Source organism: Podarcis erhardii (assembly GCF_964252035.2).
Source record: "Podarcis erhardii genome assembly, chromosome: 6".
Taxonomy (NCBI): Eukaryota; Metazoa; Chordata; class Lepidosauria; order Squamata; family Lacertidae; genus Podarcis; species Podarcis erhardii.
Window position 1 is genome coordinate 48,662,143 of NC_138510.1, and position 17,244 is coordinate 48,679,386.

At 43.9% G+C, this 17,244-nt stretch overlaps 1 protein-coding gene across 3 annotated transcripts in view; it reads left to right on the top strand.

Annotated features, from left to right (window-relative positions):
• ELAPOR1 (endosome-lysosome associated apoptosis and autophagy regulator 1) overlaps nucleotides 1–14,461 on the top strand; it is a 56,455-nt gene extending 41,994 nt beyond the window's left edge. For 2 of the 3 annotated variants that reach the window (XM_081866606.1, XM_081866604.1), the window contains exons 9-23: nucleotides 456–633; nucleotides 1,513–1,641; nucleotides 1,991–2,081; nucleotides 2,599–2,704; nucleotides 3,566–3,703; nucleotides 3,933–4,190; nucleotides 4,977–5,150; nucleotides 5,906–6,086; nucleotides 7,047–7,143; nucleotides 8,040–8,141; nucleotides 9,572–9,698; nucleotides 10,295–10,473; nucleotides 11,850–12,015; nucleotides 12,642–12,722; nucleotides 14,186–14,461. In XM_081866606.1, the coding sequence (XP_081722732.1) occupies nucleotides 456–633; nucleotides 1,513–1,641; nucleotides 1,991–2,081; nucleotides 2,599–2,704; nucleotides 3,566–3,703; nucleotides 3,933–4,190; nucleotides 4,977–5,150; nucleotides 5,906–6,086; nucleotides 7,047–7,143; nucleotides 8,040–8,141; nucleotides 9,572–9,698; nucleotides 10,295–10,473; nucleotides 11,850–12,015; nucleotides 12,642–12,722; nucleotides 14,186–14,254 (2,076 nt within the window). In that variant the 3' untranslated portion in view covers nucleotides 14,255–14,461. The remainder of the gene's footprint in view (nucleotides 1–455; nucleotides 634–1,512; nucleotides 1,642–1,990; nucleotides 2,082–2,598; nucleotides 2,705–3,565; nucleotides 3,704–3,932; nucleotides 4,191–4,976; nucleotides 5,151–5,905; nucleotides 6,087–7,046; nucleotides 7,144–8,039; nucleotides 8,142–9,571; nucleotides 9,699–10,294; nucleotides 10,474–11,849; nucleotides 12,016–12,641; nucleotides 12,723–14,185) is intronic. The other variant, XM_081866605.1, reaches the window with a different exon arrangement.
• The last annotated feature ends 2,783 nt before the right edge of the window (nucleotides 14,462–17,244 follow it).

A 17,244-nucleotide genomic window follows, 5' to 3' on the forward strand; every position in this document is an offset into this window, starting at 1 on the left:
AACACTTTCTCCCCTTGTGTCCTGTCTCAGAGAAGGAAGCCTGTGCAGGATTGCTTGCAGTGACAGACTTTGGTGTCTCCTGCCCTCTGGGGCAAAATGTACCACTCCGGCACTGGCACCTGGTCACTGTGAAAGCAGAATGTTGGGGTAGTTGGGTCAGTTCAAGCAAGGCTCTTCTTATCACTGCTGTGTGCAAAGAGCACCCCCATGTGGACCATTTCATACTGACAGTATATCACTAAACTTGGGGAGGGAACTCAGAACAGCCGGGAGTAAGAGGAGGAGGAGCTAATATGTCGGGGCTTCTTTCCTGGAATATCCTCATAATGCTTTTTGCAGATGGGCAGAGAGCCTGTGTAATTGTTGTTCATGTAAAGAGATATCTAGGCATTGCACAGCTTTTTGCGGATTAAAGTGTAGAAATGTTTGCTCCTATCTCTTTCTTATATCAACAGACTCAGTTAATGTATAAGTGGGCTGAACCAAAGATCTGCAGCGAGGAGCTCCCCGGTTCTGTAGAATTGCCTGCTTCTGGCATAAAAACTACATGCCCACCTTGCAATCCTGGTTTTTTCAAGACAAACACCAGTTCCTGCGAGCCCTGCCCATACGGATCATATTCAAATGGGTCTGGTAATGCTGTTCTGTTCTTTCCTTCTTGGCTGGCCAAATTGTCACATGAATTACTTTCTTTAAAATGTTTCAATGAATAGGGACCTGTGCAGTGTCAGTGGGGATGCATACAGGGAACCTGAAGTTACTGATTTGGAGCTGATGTTATTTATGCTTACTGCATTCAGAGGTGGCATAAAACGGAGCCCAGTCTTTGTGTGAGCTCTTCATTTTCCTATTCTTTGTTGTTGCTGCTAATTCCACATTCTTGCCAATGGCAACAGAGTTGTGAGGTGGGATACAGCTCATGGAACTGGCTGCTTTGTCCTTACACAGATAGATCCTCTTTGTCACTTACTTGATTAAAAACAGCAACAACAAAAATGCATGATATGGCACTCCCCTTCTGTCAGGAAATTCATTGGTAATTTGCAGAGGCGGCTACCAGCCTATTCTTAGGGTTTGCTTACCCAACCACTTTTGCAAATGGAATAATCAATATGCAATGACTCTCCTGGTAAAGGCCTGCAAGGTAATATTATCCTGTGGTAGCAGTATAAGTCCTGGAAAACACTTTTTTTCTAGCATATTTCAAGATACCGCAAAATAGTGGCTAGACCACACCGGGCCATTTTGCCACTTTAGTATCAAGTGGGAAAGCTCTGCCAAAGGGGATTTTTCCACCTGAAAAATGTGTGCAGTATATGTTCAGTAGGCATGTACATGTGCACAACTCTGAAGCATGTTGCTGCCAAGCCTGCCTCTATATAGGTTATTCTCATTCTTTGTTTCAGAAAGGGCTGCTAGCGCCCACCAGCCACCTAGTGACGGCCTTCCACATGGGAGTTCATTCCTCCTCCCGAGTTCCAGCATTGTAATGTTGCTTCCTTCTGTTCTCAGGTTGCATCAACTGCACCGTTGGGACTGAACCAGCTCTAGGCTTTGAATACAAATGGTGGAACACGCTGCCAGCAAACATGGAGACGACGGTCCTCAGTGGAACCAGTTTTGAATATAAGGGAATGGCAGGTATCTTCATGAGCACATATTAACCCGAGGTGTTGGGGCAGTTCTTGCATGGGTGGGCACTGTCATATTGTGAGGTCTCTTGCCCCTGCAAGCAGTGGGAAAGTTCACAGCACAGTGACTCTCATTCCACTCGTACTGTCAGATGTTGCCAGATCAAAGAGAGGGGAGACACGGGGCTGCCTGCTTTCAGCGGCCGTCATGCTAAATTGTCTAGTTCTGGCCTCAGGCAACTGGACTTCCCGTGTCTCCGAGAAGTATGTAAGCGTTTATAGCGCTGTGTATTTAATGATATCCAACTGAAGTAATGCCCTTTCACTGAGTGGAGTTGGTGTTCTGCCTGCTGTTTCAGGGTGGGAAGTAGCTGGTGACTACATCTACACAGCAGCAGGAGCCTCTGACAATGACTTCATGATACTGACACTGGTGATTCCTGGGTTCAGGTGAGTGTGTAGCTGAGCTGGCAATGGCAAGCCTATGCATCCAAAATGCAGTAGGAGCACTGAGTCCAAGCAGTGGGACCTTCTCCCCTTTAAGAGTGTGCTGCTTGCATTACTTCTTCCACAATCCTTAACTCACTGTGCTCATTGGTGAACAATAACAGAAAGAATGAATGAGGGATTGAGTTGGCTTTTCAGTTTAACAAATCCTTGAAACATATATGAGCTCTCAGCAGCTGCCTGATTTTTGCCATGTCCTGGAAACAGCCATGCTTTCAATGTATGCGTGTGACTGGAGTGCTGATTTTATTGGACTGGCCATCCTCAGATTCTTCAAATGTGTTCCAAATAAGAGCATAAGCTGAGGGAAACATTCAGAATCATGGCTTGCTGAAGTAAGCCTTGCTAATTGAGGTGGTCTGTTTCCAGACATTCCTGCTCCCATCTCCTGTCCTCCCTGTGTTTTCACCAAGACCTGGAGCAAATAGATACCCCCTGAGTTTTGCTTGCTCTCTTGCAGTTCCCCACAATCGGTGATGGAGGACTCTGAAAGTAAAGAGATTGCAAGAATCACATTCGTCTTTGAAACGATCTGCAGTATGAGTTGTGAGCTTTATTTCATGGTGGTAAGTTGATCCAGCTTCTTCTCTCTCTAAAGTAGATAAGCTTTCTCTTGCTTGGTTTGCCTTGGGGTTTTGTGCTCCCAAGGCACAACAGGCTGTAGAAGGCACATGCCCCTTCTTCCTCTGTAGTTGATGCCTTTAGAAAAAGAGGCAAATCTCTTGGCTGTTTCCCAATTCTGGAAACTTTCACTGAAATCTATATGTTCCTATGGGGATATTTTCAAAGGTACAATAGCCCACCTGCATCCTGTAGTTACAGCTCTGTGAGGACTCTGTGTCAAAATGCCACCATGGCGGCGAGAAAAATAAATATAGGTATACCACCTGTTGGTATGTTAAAAAATCAGCATTGTTGATAACGTTAATATTATTAATAAAAACAGTGTACGAACTGGAAAACCATTCTAGACATATTTTGTTCAGAGATACACTTTGGACAGGTAGCAAGGTCACTCATCATGCACGGTGCAAAATGAAAAAGACTTGTGAAAATGTTAAAATAAATGAGTATTATTGGGTTTTGCAAATGATGCTCTGAATTTCCTGTGCTTTATGACCTGCAGCCCACATCAGCTTCTCTTGGGCTACAATGTGCGCGAAGGAAAATCTCTCCTAGTCACTGTAGCCTCTCTCTCCCAATTTCAGTGTCGTCTTTCCTCTTAACTGCTTCCTTCCCACTAATGCCTCCCCTCCCCTCCCCTCCTTTTCAGTTGGCTATTCCAAGGCTCTCATAATCTGCCAGGCATGATTTCCCTGCTTATACTCAAGTTACAGAAATATCTGTATCTGTAATAATAAAGAATTATTTAGGTAGAAAGCGTTGCTTGCTCTTTACTCACTAGGCCCCTGCTTTATCCCTGGTAGGGTGTCAATTCCAGAACCAACACGCCTGTGGAAACCTGGATTGGCTCGAAAGGAAAGCAATCCTACACCTACATCATTGAAAAGAACGCCACCATGAGCTTCACGTGGGCCTTCCAAAGAACAGCATATCATGAGCCGGTAGGGACTATCACTTCCTGGGGAACCTTCTGTTCACAGCCAGTTCCTCAGTTATCCTTTTGATGGGGAGTTCCTTGCCAGGAATCAGAGATACCCCAGTGTCTTGCTAATCAAAGATGTCCTAGCAAGGAATAGGCACACTATCTTCATTTGCAGCATCCCACCTTCGCTTTATCAAACGCTTCTACCTCTCCAAGGCCCTATGGACACTTTCTGTGTTTTGTTCTAGGGAAGAAAATACACCAGCGATGTTGCCAAGCTGTACTCTATCAATGTGACCAACGTCATCGAAGGCGTAGCGTCATACTGCCGGGTGTGCGCTCTGGAATCCTCAGGCTCGTCCTGTACTTCCTGCCCACATGGCCACTACATCGACAGAAGCTCTGGGGGCTGCTACCCGTGTGCAGCAAACACGTACCTGAAAGCTCACCAGCCCTATGGCAGCCAGGCCTGCATCCCTTGTGGTCCTGGCACAAAAAACAACCCGGTAATATTGTCCTCCTTTCTGCCTATCGTTTCTGGCCAATTTGCAATGATCTACACTGTTAGCTAAATAAAAGTGCCCCATTAAGTTTATAAATCATTTAGTTGGCAGAGGGCTTTCCATTAAAAGCAGCAGTAGGGCAGTATCAGTATATTAGTATTAGTATACCATCCCTCATCCAAAATTACAGACAGAATCTGTATGCACAAGAAATTGCAGATCTGTTGGCCGGAGAGGGTTCCACTTGAAGTGGCAGGCAAGATCCCACCCAGTCAGCAAAGCCTGCCTGCTCACATGGTGTGCATGAGGCCAGATCCTTAAAAAAGAAGATATATAACTGAAAACTTTGTCTTAACAAACTTTTGCATTTTTCTTATCTTATTGAAAATGTGGAACCTGTAGACTGAAAGGGATTCTTCCCTTACCAAATCATCCCAGAGTTTTGCTTTAAAAAAACCCAAGCTTGTCTTTCCTCAGAAATATTAAGTTATTTCCTGCCAAAATGGAAATGGCACTAGAACAGCTAAGCGGTTCATCTCCACATACTCTGTTTTGTGTAATTATCCACATGGTTCCCTGGAGGAAATTGGCAAGTGAGATTCCTGTGAACAGAAGCTTATGGGATTCTGGAGCACTATAAACCTGGCCAGCTTGAGAATAATCAGCCACATTTGGGTTCCTTCCTCTCAGAGTAAACTTGGGTTTTACATGGTGCTGGAGACACTGACAATTTCTGAGCTCCTCTATGAGGAAATAAATTGACTGTAAAAAAAATGTTCTGCTCCCCAGATCCATTCTCTTTGTTACAGTGACTGTCACCTCTCAGTCATCGCGGACGGCAGGACTCTGGAGTATGACTTCTCAGCACTGTCTAATAGCACATCCTTTTTGGTGGGGCCCAGTTTTACCACCAAAGGGCTAAAGTATTTTCACCACTTCAACATCAGCCTCTGTGGGAATCATGTAAGTACGTGGCGAGGCTTCTGAGAAGCCCATCCTCTATGCAGGGCCCCAACATGTGAGAGTGGCTTATATGGTACAAATCACCCTTATGTGAAGAGAGTTTCTAGGCACCCATGCTCACCCCGGAGCCGCAGAACGTTTCCTTAGCAGAATCCCATCCTCCTGGCTACTCTAGCTGAACCACTGCAACAAAACAGCTCAAATTCTTGAAGGTCTCTTATCTGTAACTTAAGGGAAACGTTTTACTATCGTGATGCAACTGCCCTTCTCTCCTGTGAAAGGATGGGTGTTAATAGATCCCTGTGCACTGAAAGTGTGTGTGTCACAGTATCATTGATTTATCCCCACCACCAATGACAGCTGGTGACCACACACCCTACCCATGCATACAGAACTCTTCGGAATTGGCTCTTTGTGTGTACATAGAGCTTCTCCATGCAAAGCAGGGTCCGTTTATCCCAGACTCCTCACCCCTGTTATATGTGGGAGCTCTACGCACATACATTGATACACAAATAGACACCCTTCCAATATGCATGGGTAATGGAAAATGCGGTGATCAGAGGCGCTGGTGCTAGGCTTTGAAACCCTCCTCGTGCTTTCAGTGCATTAGGGTGGGTTCATCTTTCTCTTACTATGGTTCCTTTAAAAAGAACTTCAGGTTTTATAAAGACAAGGATCCAGCCATCTCTCTCTCTCTCTCTCTCTCTCTCTCTCTCTCTCTCTCTCTCCACCCCCCTTGCAATTCTCTGAAGGGAAGGAAAATGGCAACCTGCACGGATAACGTCACAGACATGCACATCCTGGGCAAAGAGACAGAGTTCTCCAAATCAACTTCCTCCTATGTATGCCAGTCCATCATTGTCCCCTCTGATGTGATGGCTTACAAATCAGTGGTGTCTTCCCAACCCGTGAGCCTGGCAGACCGCTTTGTAGGTGAGAATTGCAGGGAGCATAAGTCTGTGCTTTGAACAGAGGACTCTGGTTGCTGTTTGATAGAGGCTTTTGGGGGAGTTGCATGTGCTGATTCAGGTGACAGGAACATCCCTGATTATGCCTTCTAGATAAGTCATAGAATCATAGAGCTGGAAGGTACCCAAAGGGTTGTCTAGCTCAACTCCCTGCAAAGCAGGAATTACAGCTAAGGAATCCCTGGCAGATGGCCATCCAACATCTGTTTAAAAACCTCCAATGAAGGAGAGTCCATCATGTTCCAAGGGAGTCCATTCCACTGTCAAACAACTGAATGGAAAAGTAGTGAGTTCAGTGTGGCTCCTTCATCTAAAACAAAGTCAACTTTGATGAAAACCCTACACTACTCAGTGCCACTAAACTTTAGCTCCCCACTCCTCAGCTGTGTTTATTGCTTTCTGTCCAGGTCCCAGGAAAGCAAAAGAGGGAAAGTCATAGCAATTTCCCAATTTTTGCTGCTTCTTTTTTTTAAAAAGGTATATAGCTAGAGAAATACTTTTTTTTTTTTGCACTGGGTTCTGTTCTACCTCAAATCACTGGCACCACCTCCAGGCCCATAAAATAAAGTATATTTTATTTCCAGGAATTGGCAATCTACTTTTATTTTATATATTGTCATTTTATTTTTATTTTTTTCAAGACCTGGCAATCCAATAGCTAAACCTGGGTCACTCACACACACTAACAGAGCCTAACCAAAGGCACAACAGGCCTCACTTGTTTCTCTGACCCTGATCAGCATTTGTGAGGAAAGCAATGAACAAGACAAGCCTGTTTTCTGGAAGCAGTGAAGAGAGAATTGAAATGGGATTCTCCTCTGTGAAGCTCTTTAGCACAGTCAGTTTTGGGAGAGGGGTGGTCCCGGGAACGTCCACTGTCTTCTCAGTGCACTGTCCTTCTCACTGGTTTGCTTCTAACTTGTAGGAGTAACAAGGGAGACCACTCTGGACAACATCACTTCTTTTCCTGACTATTTCCCTGCAGAGAATGTGGGCTTACCAGATGTGATATTTTTTTACAGGTAAGCTACAAGACTGCCAAACATAGGTGAAGGCAGTTTTAGCAGTCTTCTGTGGAAAACTCTGGGTTATTCCTACGTCTTGGAACATTTTTAGTATTTCAGCATCACAGGGAATTTGGGGGCTTTGGCATTCTGGAACCTTCCAAAGAGGATTGAACAAATTCATGAAGGGATAAAGCTATCAATGGCTACTAGTTGTGATGGCTGTGCTCTGCCTCCACAATCAGAGATAGTAGTGCTTCTGAATACCAGTTTCTAGAAACCACAGGAGGAGAGAGGGCTCTTGTGTCAAATCATTCTCTGGAAGGTCTTGGGTTCCGCTGCTTCTTGCTTGCTCATGAAGTACACAGTGATGATTTGCACGTGAACCAGCCACAGTATTACTGCTGTCACCAGCAGGAGTGGCTTTGATTCTGCAGAACCAGTTTGGCATCCTTTCTCCCCGCCTTCTTCTCAGCTCTCCTCTAGCCTCTGGCAGGTGGGACTTGAATGTGTGAGAAAGAAGTTGGATCATTTTTTGGATGCTACTTTTCAGTGCATTCCTATGCTTAATTTGAAGGAACTTTTCAATAAATCTTTAGTATTCCCACACCCTGGGAAAATATATCCTTGTGATTTGTCCTCCCTTTTCCTTGGGCCAGATTTCCTTTTTTAGTGCCATTTGTACTGCGGTGCAGCAGTCCTTTGTATGAAAAAGAAAAATGATACAGTACATGTGTCTTAAGCGTTTCCCACTTTTTAAAAGTTATGAAAACATGCTAGAAACAAGGGAGATACAGCATTGTGTTGCCCCGAGTGACAACTGTATTAGTGAGAAATGCTAGTACCATGAAGCCTTGTAAGTGGCAGGGCCGTCAGCTTTAGCAGGGATTTCATAACATGCATATATGTTGCAGATCCAGTGATGTGACTCAGACTTGTAGTGCTGGGAGAGCTACTGCCATTAGAGTGAGATGTGATCCTCTAAAACCCCACTCTGGAGTGCTCTCTGTGCCGAGGTAAGTTCAAAGGTTTAGTCAGTCTCAATAGCAGGTGCGCCCTGTTAAAACTACATTCTGCTCCAAACTCTACAGTGGGGCAAAAACTGGAAAAACTGGTGGAGAAAAAAATTAAAATAAATGCTTTCGATGCTGTAAAAATAGTCGCACTGAGAACAGCACTTACTTTTGTATTGGGTGTACTTGCTTCCAATTCCAGTTGTAATTTATATTTCAGTTTTGTCCGCTCCTATGTTTCAAGCTGGCTGCTCATCTTGTTTATGCATTTTAATAGTTGCTTTTTTAAATGAGAACTAAGGAATAATGATTTAGCAAAGACTGTAGCTCAGTGGTAGAGCATCTGCTTTGCATGCCGAAGGTCTCTAGTTCATTCCCTGGCATCTCCTGATAGGGCTGAGAATGTCCCGTCTGAAATCCTGGAAAGCCTCTTCCAGACAACGTAAACAATACTGAGTAGCTGGAGGTCAGACATGGCATAGGGTAGCTTCCTGTGTTCACAACCCTTCTAAATGCAAAAGTAAAAGATACATAAAAGCATCTCCACTGCTTAAAGCTTTCTCTCCCCCCCCCCCCCCCCCGCCCAATATTAGCTATAACAGCTCCAGTCTGGGTCAGGCCTATAGCACAAGATGAAGTTGTGTTAACATTGACCCTTTCCATTCTGCACCATTTCCCCAATGGCACTCCATCCCCCCCCCCAATAAAAGGCTACTGTTGCTGATGCAGGGGGAATGATAGAAATGTGTATATGATTTTCCTGCTGTGGAGTTATTTTCATGGGGAAAATGATACGGGGAGGAATACTAAAACTATTTTATTGTGCTGCACTATAGTCCCAGTCTGGTTTGGGAGGTGTAGCTATTTTTTTGGCAAAAAGCGTAAAGACACCAAGTTGCATTCATATGCCACCAACTTTATATGACGTTTATCACTGTGACACGCTTCTGGAACCCAGTTCAGTCTCATTTACATTTACAGACCTAACCTATCAGCATAAGCTTTGCCATATCCGTTCCTTCACATACCAACACAACTTCTTTACCTCTTTAAAATGCAGAGGTCTACTGGGTATAGTCAAAGTAGAATGGTGGTGAAGTGGTCTAACAATGGAGCCTATCTCAACCTTGCAGGGTTTAAATTCTTTCATGAATGTCACAGGTCCCCAAGGGGTCTGTGTAACTCAGATACAGGAAATGCCTAAGACCTATTGACATCTATGAAAGAAATAGCATTTACAACAAGAACAAGTGTTCCATGCAGCAGAGTTCATACGCTACGTACTTGAGGCATGGCTTTGGAGTCACTGGTGACAGACTCTTTCATGGCAGGTCTGGGACAAGGTCATGTCTTGACACCCACAACAGCTAGGTCATGAGGTGAGCCACTGAATAGACTCCATTTCAGATGGCACTTTATAATTTTTCAAACAGCAAGTGCCCTGAAGGAACCTGTGACGGATGCACTTTCCATTTTCTGTGGGAGACCGTTGAAGCCTGCCCCCTCTGTTCTGCAGATGACTACCATGCTATCATCAGCGCCTGTGTTGGAGGGATTCAGGTAGGGACTCAGAATGGCTTCTTTTGAGTTCTTATCTTCAGGGCCTGAGACCTGCCCATTTTTGTGACTATTATATGAACATTAAAACAAGTCATCGACAGCTACGGCAGCCCAATGATCATTTAGTGAACATGCCGCTTAGGACAGATAGAGACACCAAATTGAAATCCACTATTTTTCCCCCTGGAGTTGTAACAAAACCATACTTGTCTGATCTTAAACATGCTTACCTGAAGTCAGTTCCACTGATTTCACAACAATAAACCGCTTCAGCAGCAGGTTCAGCAATGATGTACCGATTTATTTTTGTTAAGAGGATTATGTCCCTTCAAGATCCCTCTAGAGTGGTGGTGGTACAACTATTATGGTTGCTTCAAATCTATAAGGTGGCATCAACACTACATTTCTATATTGGTTTCAGTTTATTTCCCTGAAAACCATTTCTATATAGCTTAGCGTAAAATCTCTCCTAAGTGCTACAGGGTAAAACAGAAATGTACAGTAAGACCATCAGCATCAAAAAGGGTACAAAAATGCAACATGAGCTGCGACTGCATGTGATTAAAAGAAGGCCATGCCTGCTTTTTCTTCCACAGAGAACCACGTATGTATGGAGGGAGCCCAAGCTGTGTTCGGGAGGCATTTCACTCCCAGATCAAAAAGTCAGCATTTGCAAAGCCATGGACTTCTGGCTCAAAGTGGGCATCTCGGCGGGGACTTGTGCTGCTATCCTGCTGACTGCAATGACTTGCTACTTCTGGAAGAAAAACCAGAAGTGAGTAGCTGCTTCTGTTCCTGCCCATTATGCTTGCTTGCTTGCTTCATAGCTGCCCAAGACCTTTTTCAAGGTTGCCCTTTAAATCAGATGGCAACCCTGAACAGCACAGCAGAAGCAAATAGGTTAGTCTGTGTTCAAAGATAGCAAGCTCTTCAGTAATATGTCAATTTTTTATACATTGTTACATGTCAGTGATGGCATTCTCGCCTTCCCCAGTTTGCCTTCTTATCATCCCATTCTCAACCCTGCCTATCCTTCCATGCCTAAAAAGCAAGAAAGACCCACCAAAAACAAACCAGTTTTTATTTTCCAGAAGTGTTAAGTGCATGCAACTTTAACACACTCACAAACAGTGCATCCATAGCCCTGTTCAGTAGCACCTTGTGAAAGGGGTGCAGCTTGTGAAATGAGACATCTTCATATGGGCAGTGATATATAGGGGAAGAAACCCCCCCCCAAAAAAAAACTCTTTACTGGTGGGCAATATGAGACATAGGGCATCAGGTTAGCATTGTGTAGTTACAGGGTTGCTGACTGGCTAGGACTGCCTATGACTTTTCACAAGCCACAGCCCTTTATGAGTCACCCCTTGACCATATTGCTACAAAATTTGCAGATGGATCCTGTGAATTAGTTTCCCAGCATATGCACTAGAAAAAGCTGGTGGCATTACCAGTAAATGTTGAGTGGAGTTTGCTGAGCAGTCATCCAATTCCAGCTGTAGTTGTGATAAAACCTCTTCAATGAAGAGTGTTTTTTACCCATCAGTTTCTCAACAACTATAGGGGATCAGGTCTACTGTTGCTTGAATGTACCTGCTGCCAGTGGATTTATGCTATGATAAGGGTCCCCTTTGGATGCTTACATATGAAAATATCTGCTGGCAGAGAGGATACCAGTCCCACCACCACTTGAATTAGAAGCCTTCACTGCTTGCTTATCTGCACCCAGGAAAGAGGTCTCCACTTCCAAGCAGCAGATGGGGCTCTGAAATGCTCGCTGGCAAAGATCAGCAGCTGAATATTCTGAGAAGAAGGGAAACAGAATTGTTTCCTCTTTGGAGAAACTGAAATTCAAGCTCCTTTTGAATTTTCTCCAGGAGGGAAAATATCCCACCTTTGCAATGCATGCATAGGATTAAGCTAATAAATCCTTTGGATTGTGAATGTGTATGACTGCGCATGCTTGTTGGGGTGTACAAAACATTTCTTTTTCTACCTGTAACAGTCAGCTTTCACGTGGCTTGAAGCAGGGCTTAGCATCTCCAGATTTTAAAGTGACCCCCCCCCCGCAAGTGTCCCATTTTGGGGACCCAAACTATATTCATCCATCATCCATCTGGCTTTCTCTATGTCTGTCTTATATCTTTGTAGGTTGGAGTATAAATATTCCAAGCTGGTGATGAATTCCAGTGCCAAGGACAGTGAGCTGCCAGCTGCTGACAGTTGTGCCATTATGGAGGGGGAAGACGCAGAGGATGACCTGATATTCACAAGCAAGAATTCTCTCTTTGGCAAAATAAGGGCTTTCACCACAAAGGTAAGGTGCTTAGTGCGACCCAGCCTGCATGTGTAATGCACCAGAATGAAGCAACAGAGGCCTTGGGCTTGGCTCCAGTGTTTATCTAACCTGACAGATGTCTAACATGTCATGTTGAACTTGTGAGGCCACATCTGAATAGACAGCTTCCCAATTCACTTAATATGTACAGTATCCCTGAGGGGTGTGTGTGCCTTTCTCTAGTAGTCACTATCCTTTTATTTTTGAAGTAATGATTTCTAGCATGGGCTGCTGACTGTGCAAGACCCAGGCTGTAGTAGGGGTTTGGGGGGAGGGGAGGGAGAAGAGTGATTAAAGCTTCATTCTCCTCCTCTATCCTGTTAAAAATATTGACAGAGTAGCAAAAGGAAAAGGACATTTTCTCTCCAAACAAATACATCAAACACAGCTAACCTTCCAGGATGCTACAGGCTAGGGAGCAATCAAAAGTCATGATCACAGTAACGTCCTCATCCTAGATCTGTGAGCTTTCTCCAGCCTCAGAGTCTATATTCACGTGCTGCTGTGTTTCCTATTCTACTGACTGATGTTCTGGTTAATGGTGCGCTGCTTTTATTTTTCATTTTATCCCTCCCCCCCTAATGTGGCTATTTGTTTTCCTGTAGGCTTCTCTTAGGTACAGTCAGGCATGGCAGGAGTCTGTGTGTAGGGCTGTTCTCAATAAGCTAAGAGGAGGAGTCTTCCAGGTAGATAGAGACCAAATGTAGATGGTATTGTCTTGTGTCCCCTATGTCTAAAAACAAGCCAGCTAACTGAGGGTGTATAGTAACCAAATGGCATTGGATGGGATGACAATATGGCCTTGTGACATCTGACTGGGACCCAGCATGGTATGGTATTCTTGGGAAATCCAAGCCACGCTGCCAGCTTTCTACAGCTGCAGCCTCTCCTTTCCCAAAGGGGGATGGTGCCACAACCTTTATTTTGGAGGAGGAAGGCAAGGAGGCCCAATGTGTGCTGAAGACATACCAATGGGTGTTAATTCAGGCTGCAAGTGTAGGATGCTAAACTTACCCAGAAAGGTCCTTGAGCCCTGGCTTGTCTCTGGAACAAGTAGCTGCTGCTCGTTGTGCTGTTCAGAATCATATATGACTGGCTCTGTGTCACATATCTGCCTGCCTTTTGCTCAGTTTCGTCTTCTGAGAGCCAGAGCCAGGGCTGCTCTGACTTGATGGAGCTGGGGAGAACCAAGGCAGAGCTATGAAAATCTGGGCCTGTGGGGTTCAAATGCCATGTCTGGAATAAATTATGGGAACTGAACACTGTACACAGAGTGTGGGTGGGTTTTCTCCACTCCCCTGCAAATTACAAGCAAAGTGGGCCTTTCTGCTTGTGACCCAAAAGTTATTCCCGCCCCTACCCCAGTAAATACATTCTGTTAAAATGCTGGCAAACTCTCATGTGTACGGGCTTGCCTTGCTTGAATTAGGGTCTTTAATCAAGAGGTTATGAATATTCAGCTGTTAGCATATATTTCTATTTGCAACATAATAGTTCCTTATTCTCACAACCAGCCTGATGCAACTGCTGCGATCACTGTTATCCCCATTTTGCAGATGGAGGCTGAAATAATTATTTTGCACAAAGCAGCTGGTGAGGTTATTGCAGAAGTGGAGTTTGAACCATGTCCAGCACCCTATCCACAGGGTGGATCCTTCTGAATTCAGTCCTCTCTGGGTGCTGGTTGCTGAGTGGCTCCCACAAGGCTCAGTGACAACCCTCACCTCTCCACCAACTGTCTCTTCTGAATGCACTGCTATCCAGCACAGGTTGCTTCCATGCTAAGGTCCTTAAGTACTCCAGAGACGTTGCTTTTTGCAGTCGGCTGGAAGTAGAACTAAACTGTGGTTCCATATAGCACTTAGGTAGCACTGTGTTTCCCGTAACACTCCTGCAATAGTCATTCTGACAGGGTCAGAAGACCACGCATGGAGGCAGCTGGTTATCATAGTTTTGTGGGAGATGCCCTTGCACCCTACTGCCCTTTCATGAGCATAGGGTGCAGGATTGCACTCTCTGTTCTTTCCGTGTTACTAAATGCTGGGGTATGACATAATCTGGCTTACTTCAGACGAAAGGTGGGGGCTCTGAGAGATGCAAATGACATTTTATATAGTCCCACTCACACTTCGTTTTATGTTGTCTTTAGAGAACATCTGATGGCTTTGACTCGGTCCCACTGAAGACCTCCTCTGGCACCACTGACATGGATCTTTAGGAATGGATTGCCCACCTCCCATGCCTTTCCTGCAGGATGCTTTGGGAGTTCTCCTTGGTTAATCCCTGCACTTTGATGAACTTGCCATGTGGCCTTATTGGATACACTTTTAACTTCAGCTTCTTACTGTACTTTTTTAAAACTGAAAATTTTAACATTCCCTCCCGAAAGAAAACCATGCCAAATACAACTGTGCTTTTAAAATTATATGTAGATATATATTTGTATGTTTCCTGCGCTCCCTACCCACTCTTCTGTAATCCTTTTGGGTTTTACCTTTCAACAAAAGTTGTTCTATGCTGGTGACAATAGCTGCATTTCCTCTCTCCCCTAACACCAGAAATGTGTAAAGTAGCCCAAGATATCATTGCCATTAATTAAGTCAGCCCATTGAGGCAGGCTCCTAAGGCTGCAATCCTTACCTGGGGGAAGTATATATGCACACAGCTGCTCTGTAAATGTTCGTTTCATTTTAACACCAACTTGACTTTCAATACCGCAGCAGCGGTATTTTGTCAAACAGTAGTGAGGCTTGCCTGCCTCATTAAGAACCCTTCAGAAGAGATACAATGCATTGGGCTCAAATTGCAAAGTTCTGCACTCCGCCCACCAGTCTCACTTTTATAGGTTGACTGTTTCTTACGCCAGAGCAGTCTGCAATGACTTTGCAAGTGACAATTCCCTAAATTCCATCATAGTAGAATCTGCATGTGGTCCAGTCTGGAAGGAGTATACTTCAATCATTTAGAAAGGGTATGACTTAAACATTGAAAGGATTATGGCTCAGAGTAGCTGGATTTTCCTCGTCTGTTTGTATAGCGATGACTTATGGAGAAATGCTGTGCAGTCTTGCATCTTGTTTGTTGACCTTTAGTTTTAAAACAATAAGGGAATCATTTATCCCTGTGCTGACTTTCTCCAATACTTGAAAACTCTGATCCTAGGATATTGGGGCAGGGGGTGTTATTTTTTATGTGACCAGAATTACCATCCAGGAAAATGTGTGCCTATTGTCCATGCCCCATTAGAACACTTTCCTTTGGAGAAGCAAAAGTATAATACTTTACACAAGAATCAGGCGGATCTTCCAGCACAATTATCCTGCATGAACACCAAAAGAATTAATACTTACTTCTTTTCAAGTTATATGAATTACAGGTGCTAGATCTGTGGCTGTGATTATCAAGTATGCCATGGCAAATAGAGGCTGGAGAATTACAGTCAATCATTTACCTGTCAGGCCCAAGGATGAGTGGAAAAGCTTTTAGAAAAAAAGCTCTCGACCATGAATTACAGAATTCAGCTTAAAGCAAATCCAGCTCCTCAACTTTCACTGGGGAAATAGGTAACATGTTTATCATTTTATGCAATTTCCTTGCCTGATCTTTATCCAGAAATATCCCTTCCTACCCCTGCACAGCCCTCTGTTGCTGTTTTTTGACAATTCTTCCTCATGTAATTTTGTGCAGGCCTAGGCATGCAGATTTTTTATTTGGCAAACAGTGAAGAAATAATTAGGTTTTGGTTTTAATAGCCAGTGTTATATCCAAACACAGCCACTGAATACATTACAAATGGCTGCTCCTGAATTCAGTCAACATTACTGACAACTGCCAAGCCAATGTTGACTGATTTCATCTCTCTGTTTGTTTTGGCAGGTTAAAATAGCCTTTAGTATAAAGCACTTCAATGAAGAAAAATACAGAAACCCAGCTCCTCCTTTCAGTCATTCAGTTTTAATTCCAGTGACATTACTCTTAATTCTGCTTTCAGTAACTTTCTCAATTTCCACACACTCTACTTTTCTATCTATATTGTACAAGTGTTCAACAACAACAACAACTTACCTTTAGAGCAGCTGGGAGGAATTCATACAACTGCAGGTAAGGAGGGCTAACCTTGGCTTAGGTTGACTTTAGTTTATTGGGATTTGTAATTCTGTTGCTGTTCCTTCAGGAGAAGAAATTAAAGATGGCGGTGGGCAGTATTATAGGTTATGGGAAATGGAGTAATTGAGGACCTGCCATATATGGTGGATGGGCTGCATTTTACTTGGTGAGTTACCCTGCGGAAGCTTGTGGATGTTTTTCCCCTTAGCATAATGCTGCTTACATCAACAGTGAAATGTCACCGTACCATAAACTTTGATATATGTCCATGTAGCTTTTCTACGGTCAGATTTCAGGCTATTCCTTGGAAGAGGAGTAGATTTATTTCTTCACCAGTGAATCTTGTGACTATGAAACCAATCCAGCAGCTAGCTTTTCCTAGTGCTAAATGCCACTGCTACCTGTTTTCAATCAGAAGGAAAATAGATTTATTTTACCTGGAAAGCACTCCAAAGCTATGGCCTAAGGAAGCTTGAGATGCTCATCAGAGGATGAGAAAACTGACCTCAAGAGACACGAAAGAGAAACTGGCCCTTTTTAATATATTGACACATCTGAAAAATCTCTGGGCTCTGGTTCCATCGTTTTACACAAGAAAGATATATTCAGGGACAGCCAGGAATAGTTAAACTACTACTGTGGAAAGTGGCACCCTGTTGTCAAGACCCAGGATAGGGGAGAGGAGCTAGGGTAATAAGCTGTTGATAAATTGCCAGTGGTGAAGAAGGTGTTGATGCATAGCTTCCCCATTGCTTACGACAATTAGGAAGAAAGGTTAAGAGAAACTCAGGGCTGTTTCCAAAATAAGTTCTTATGCAAACAGAACCAGAAGCACAGAGCTAGCACTAGGCAGAAAGAATACCATAAAGAGATGTGTAAACCAAGTCCAGAGTCTATTGCAGAGGTCAGCTTACCTAAGCATCTCACATCAAGCTGAAAAAGCTTATTTTCACCATCTGCTGTTTATGCTAAAGAGAAGAAACAAAAGCAGCAACAAATCCTTTGGGATGATTCTGCGGCTTTGTTAACACATAGACTTAATGTTTGTATGTCTGTCATTTGTTCAGTAGTGTAAGGGGGGGGGAGAGAGAGAGAGAGAGA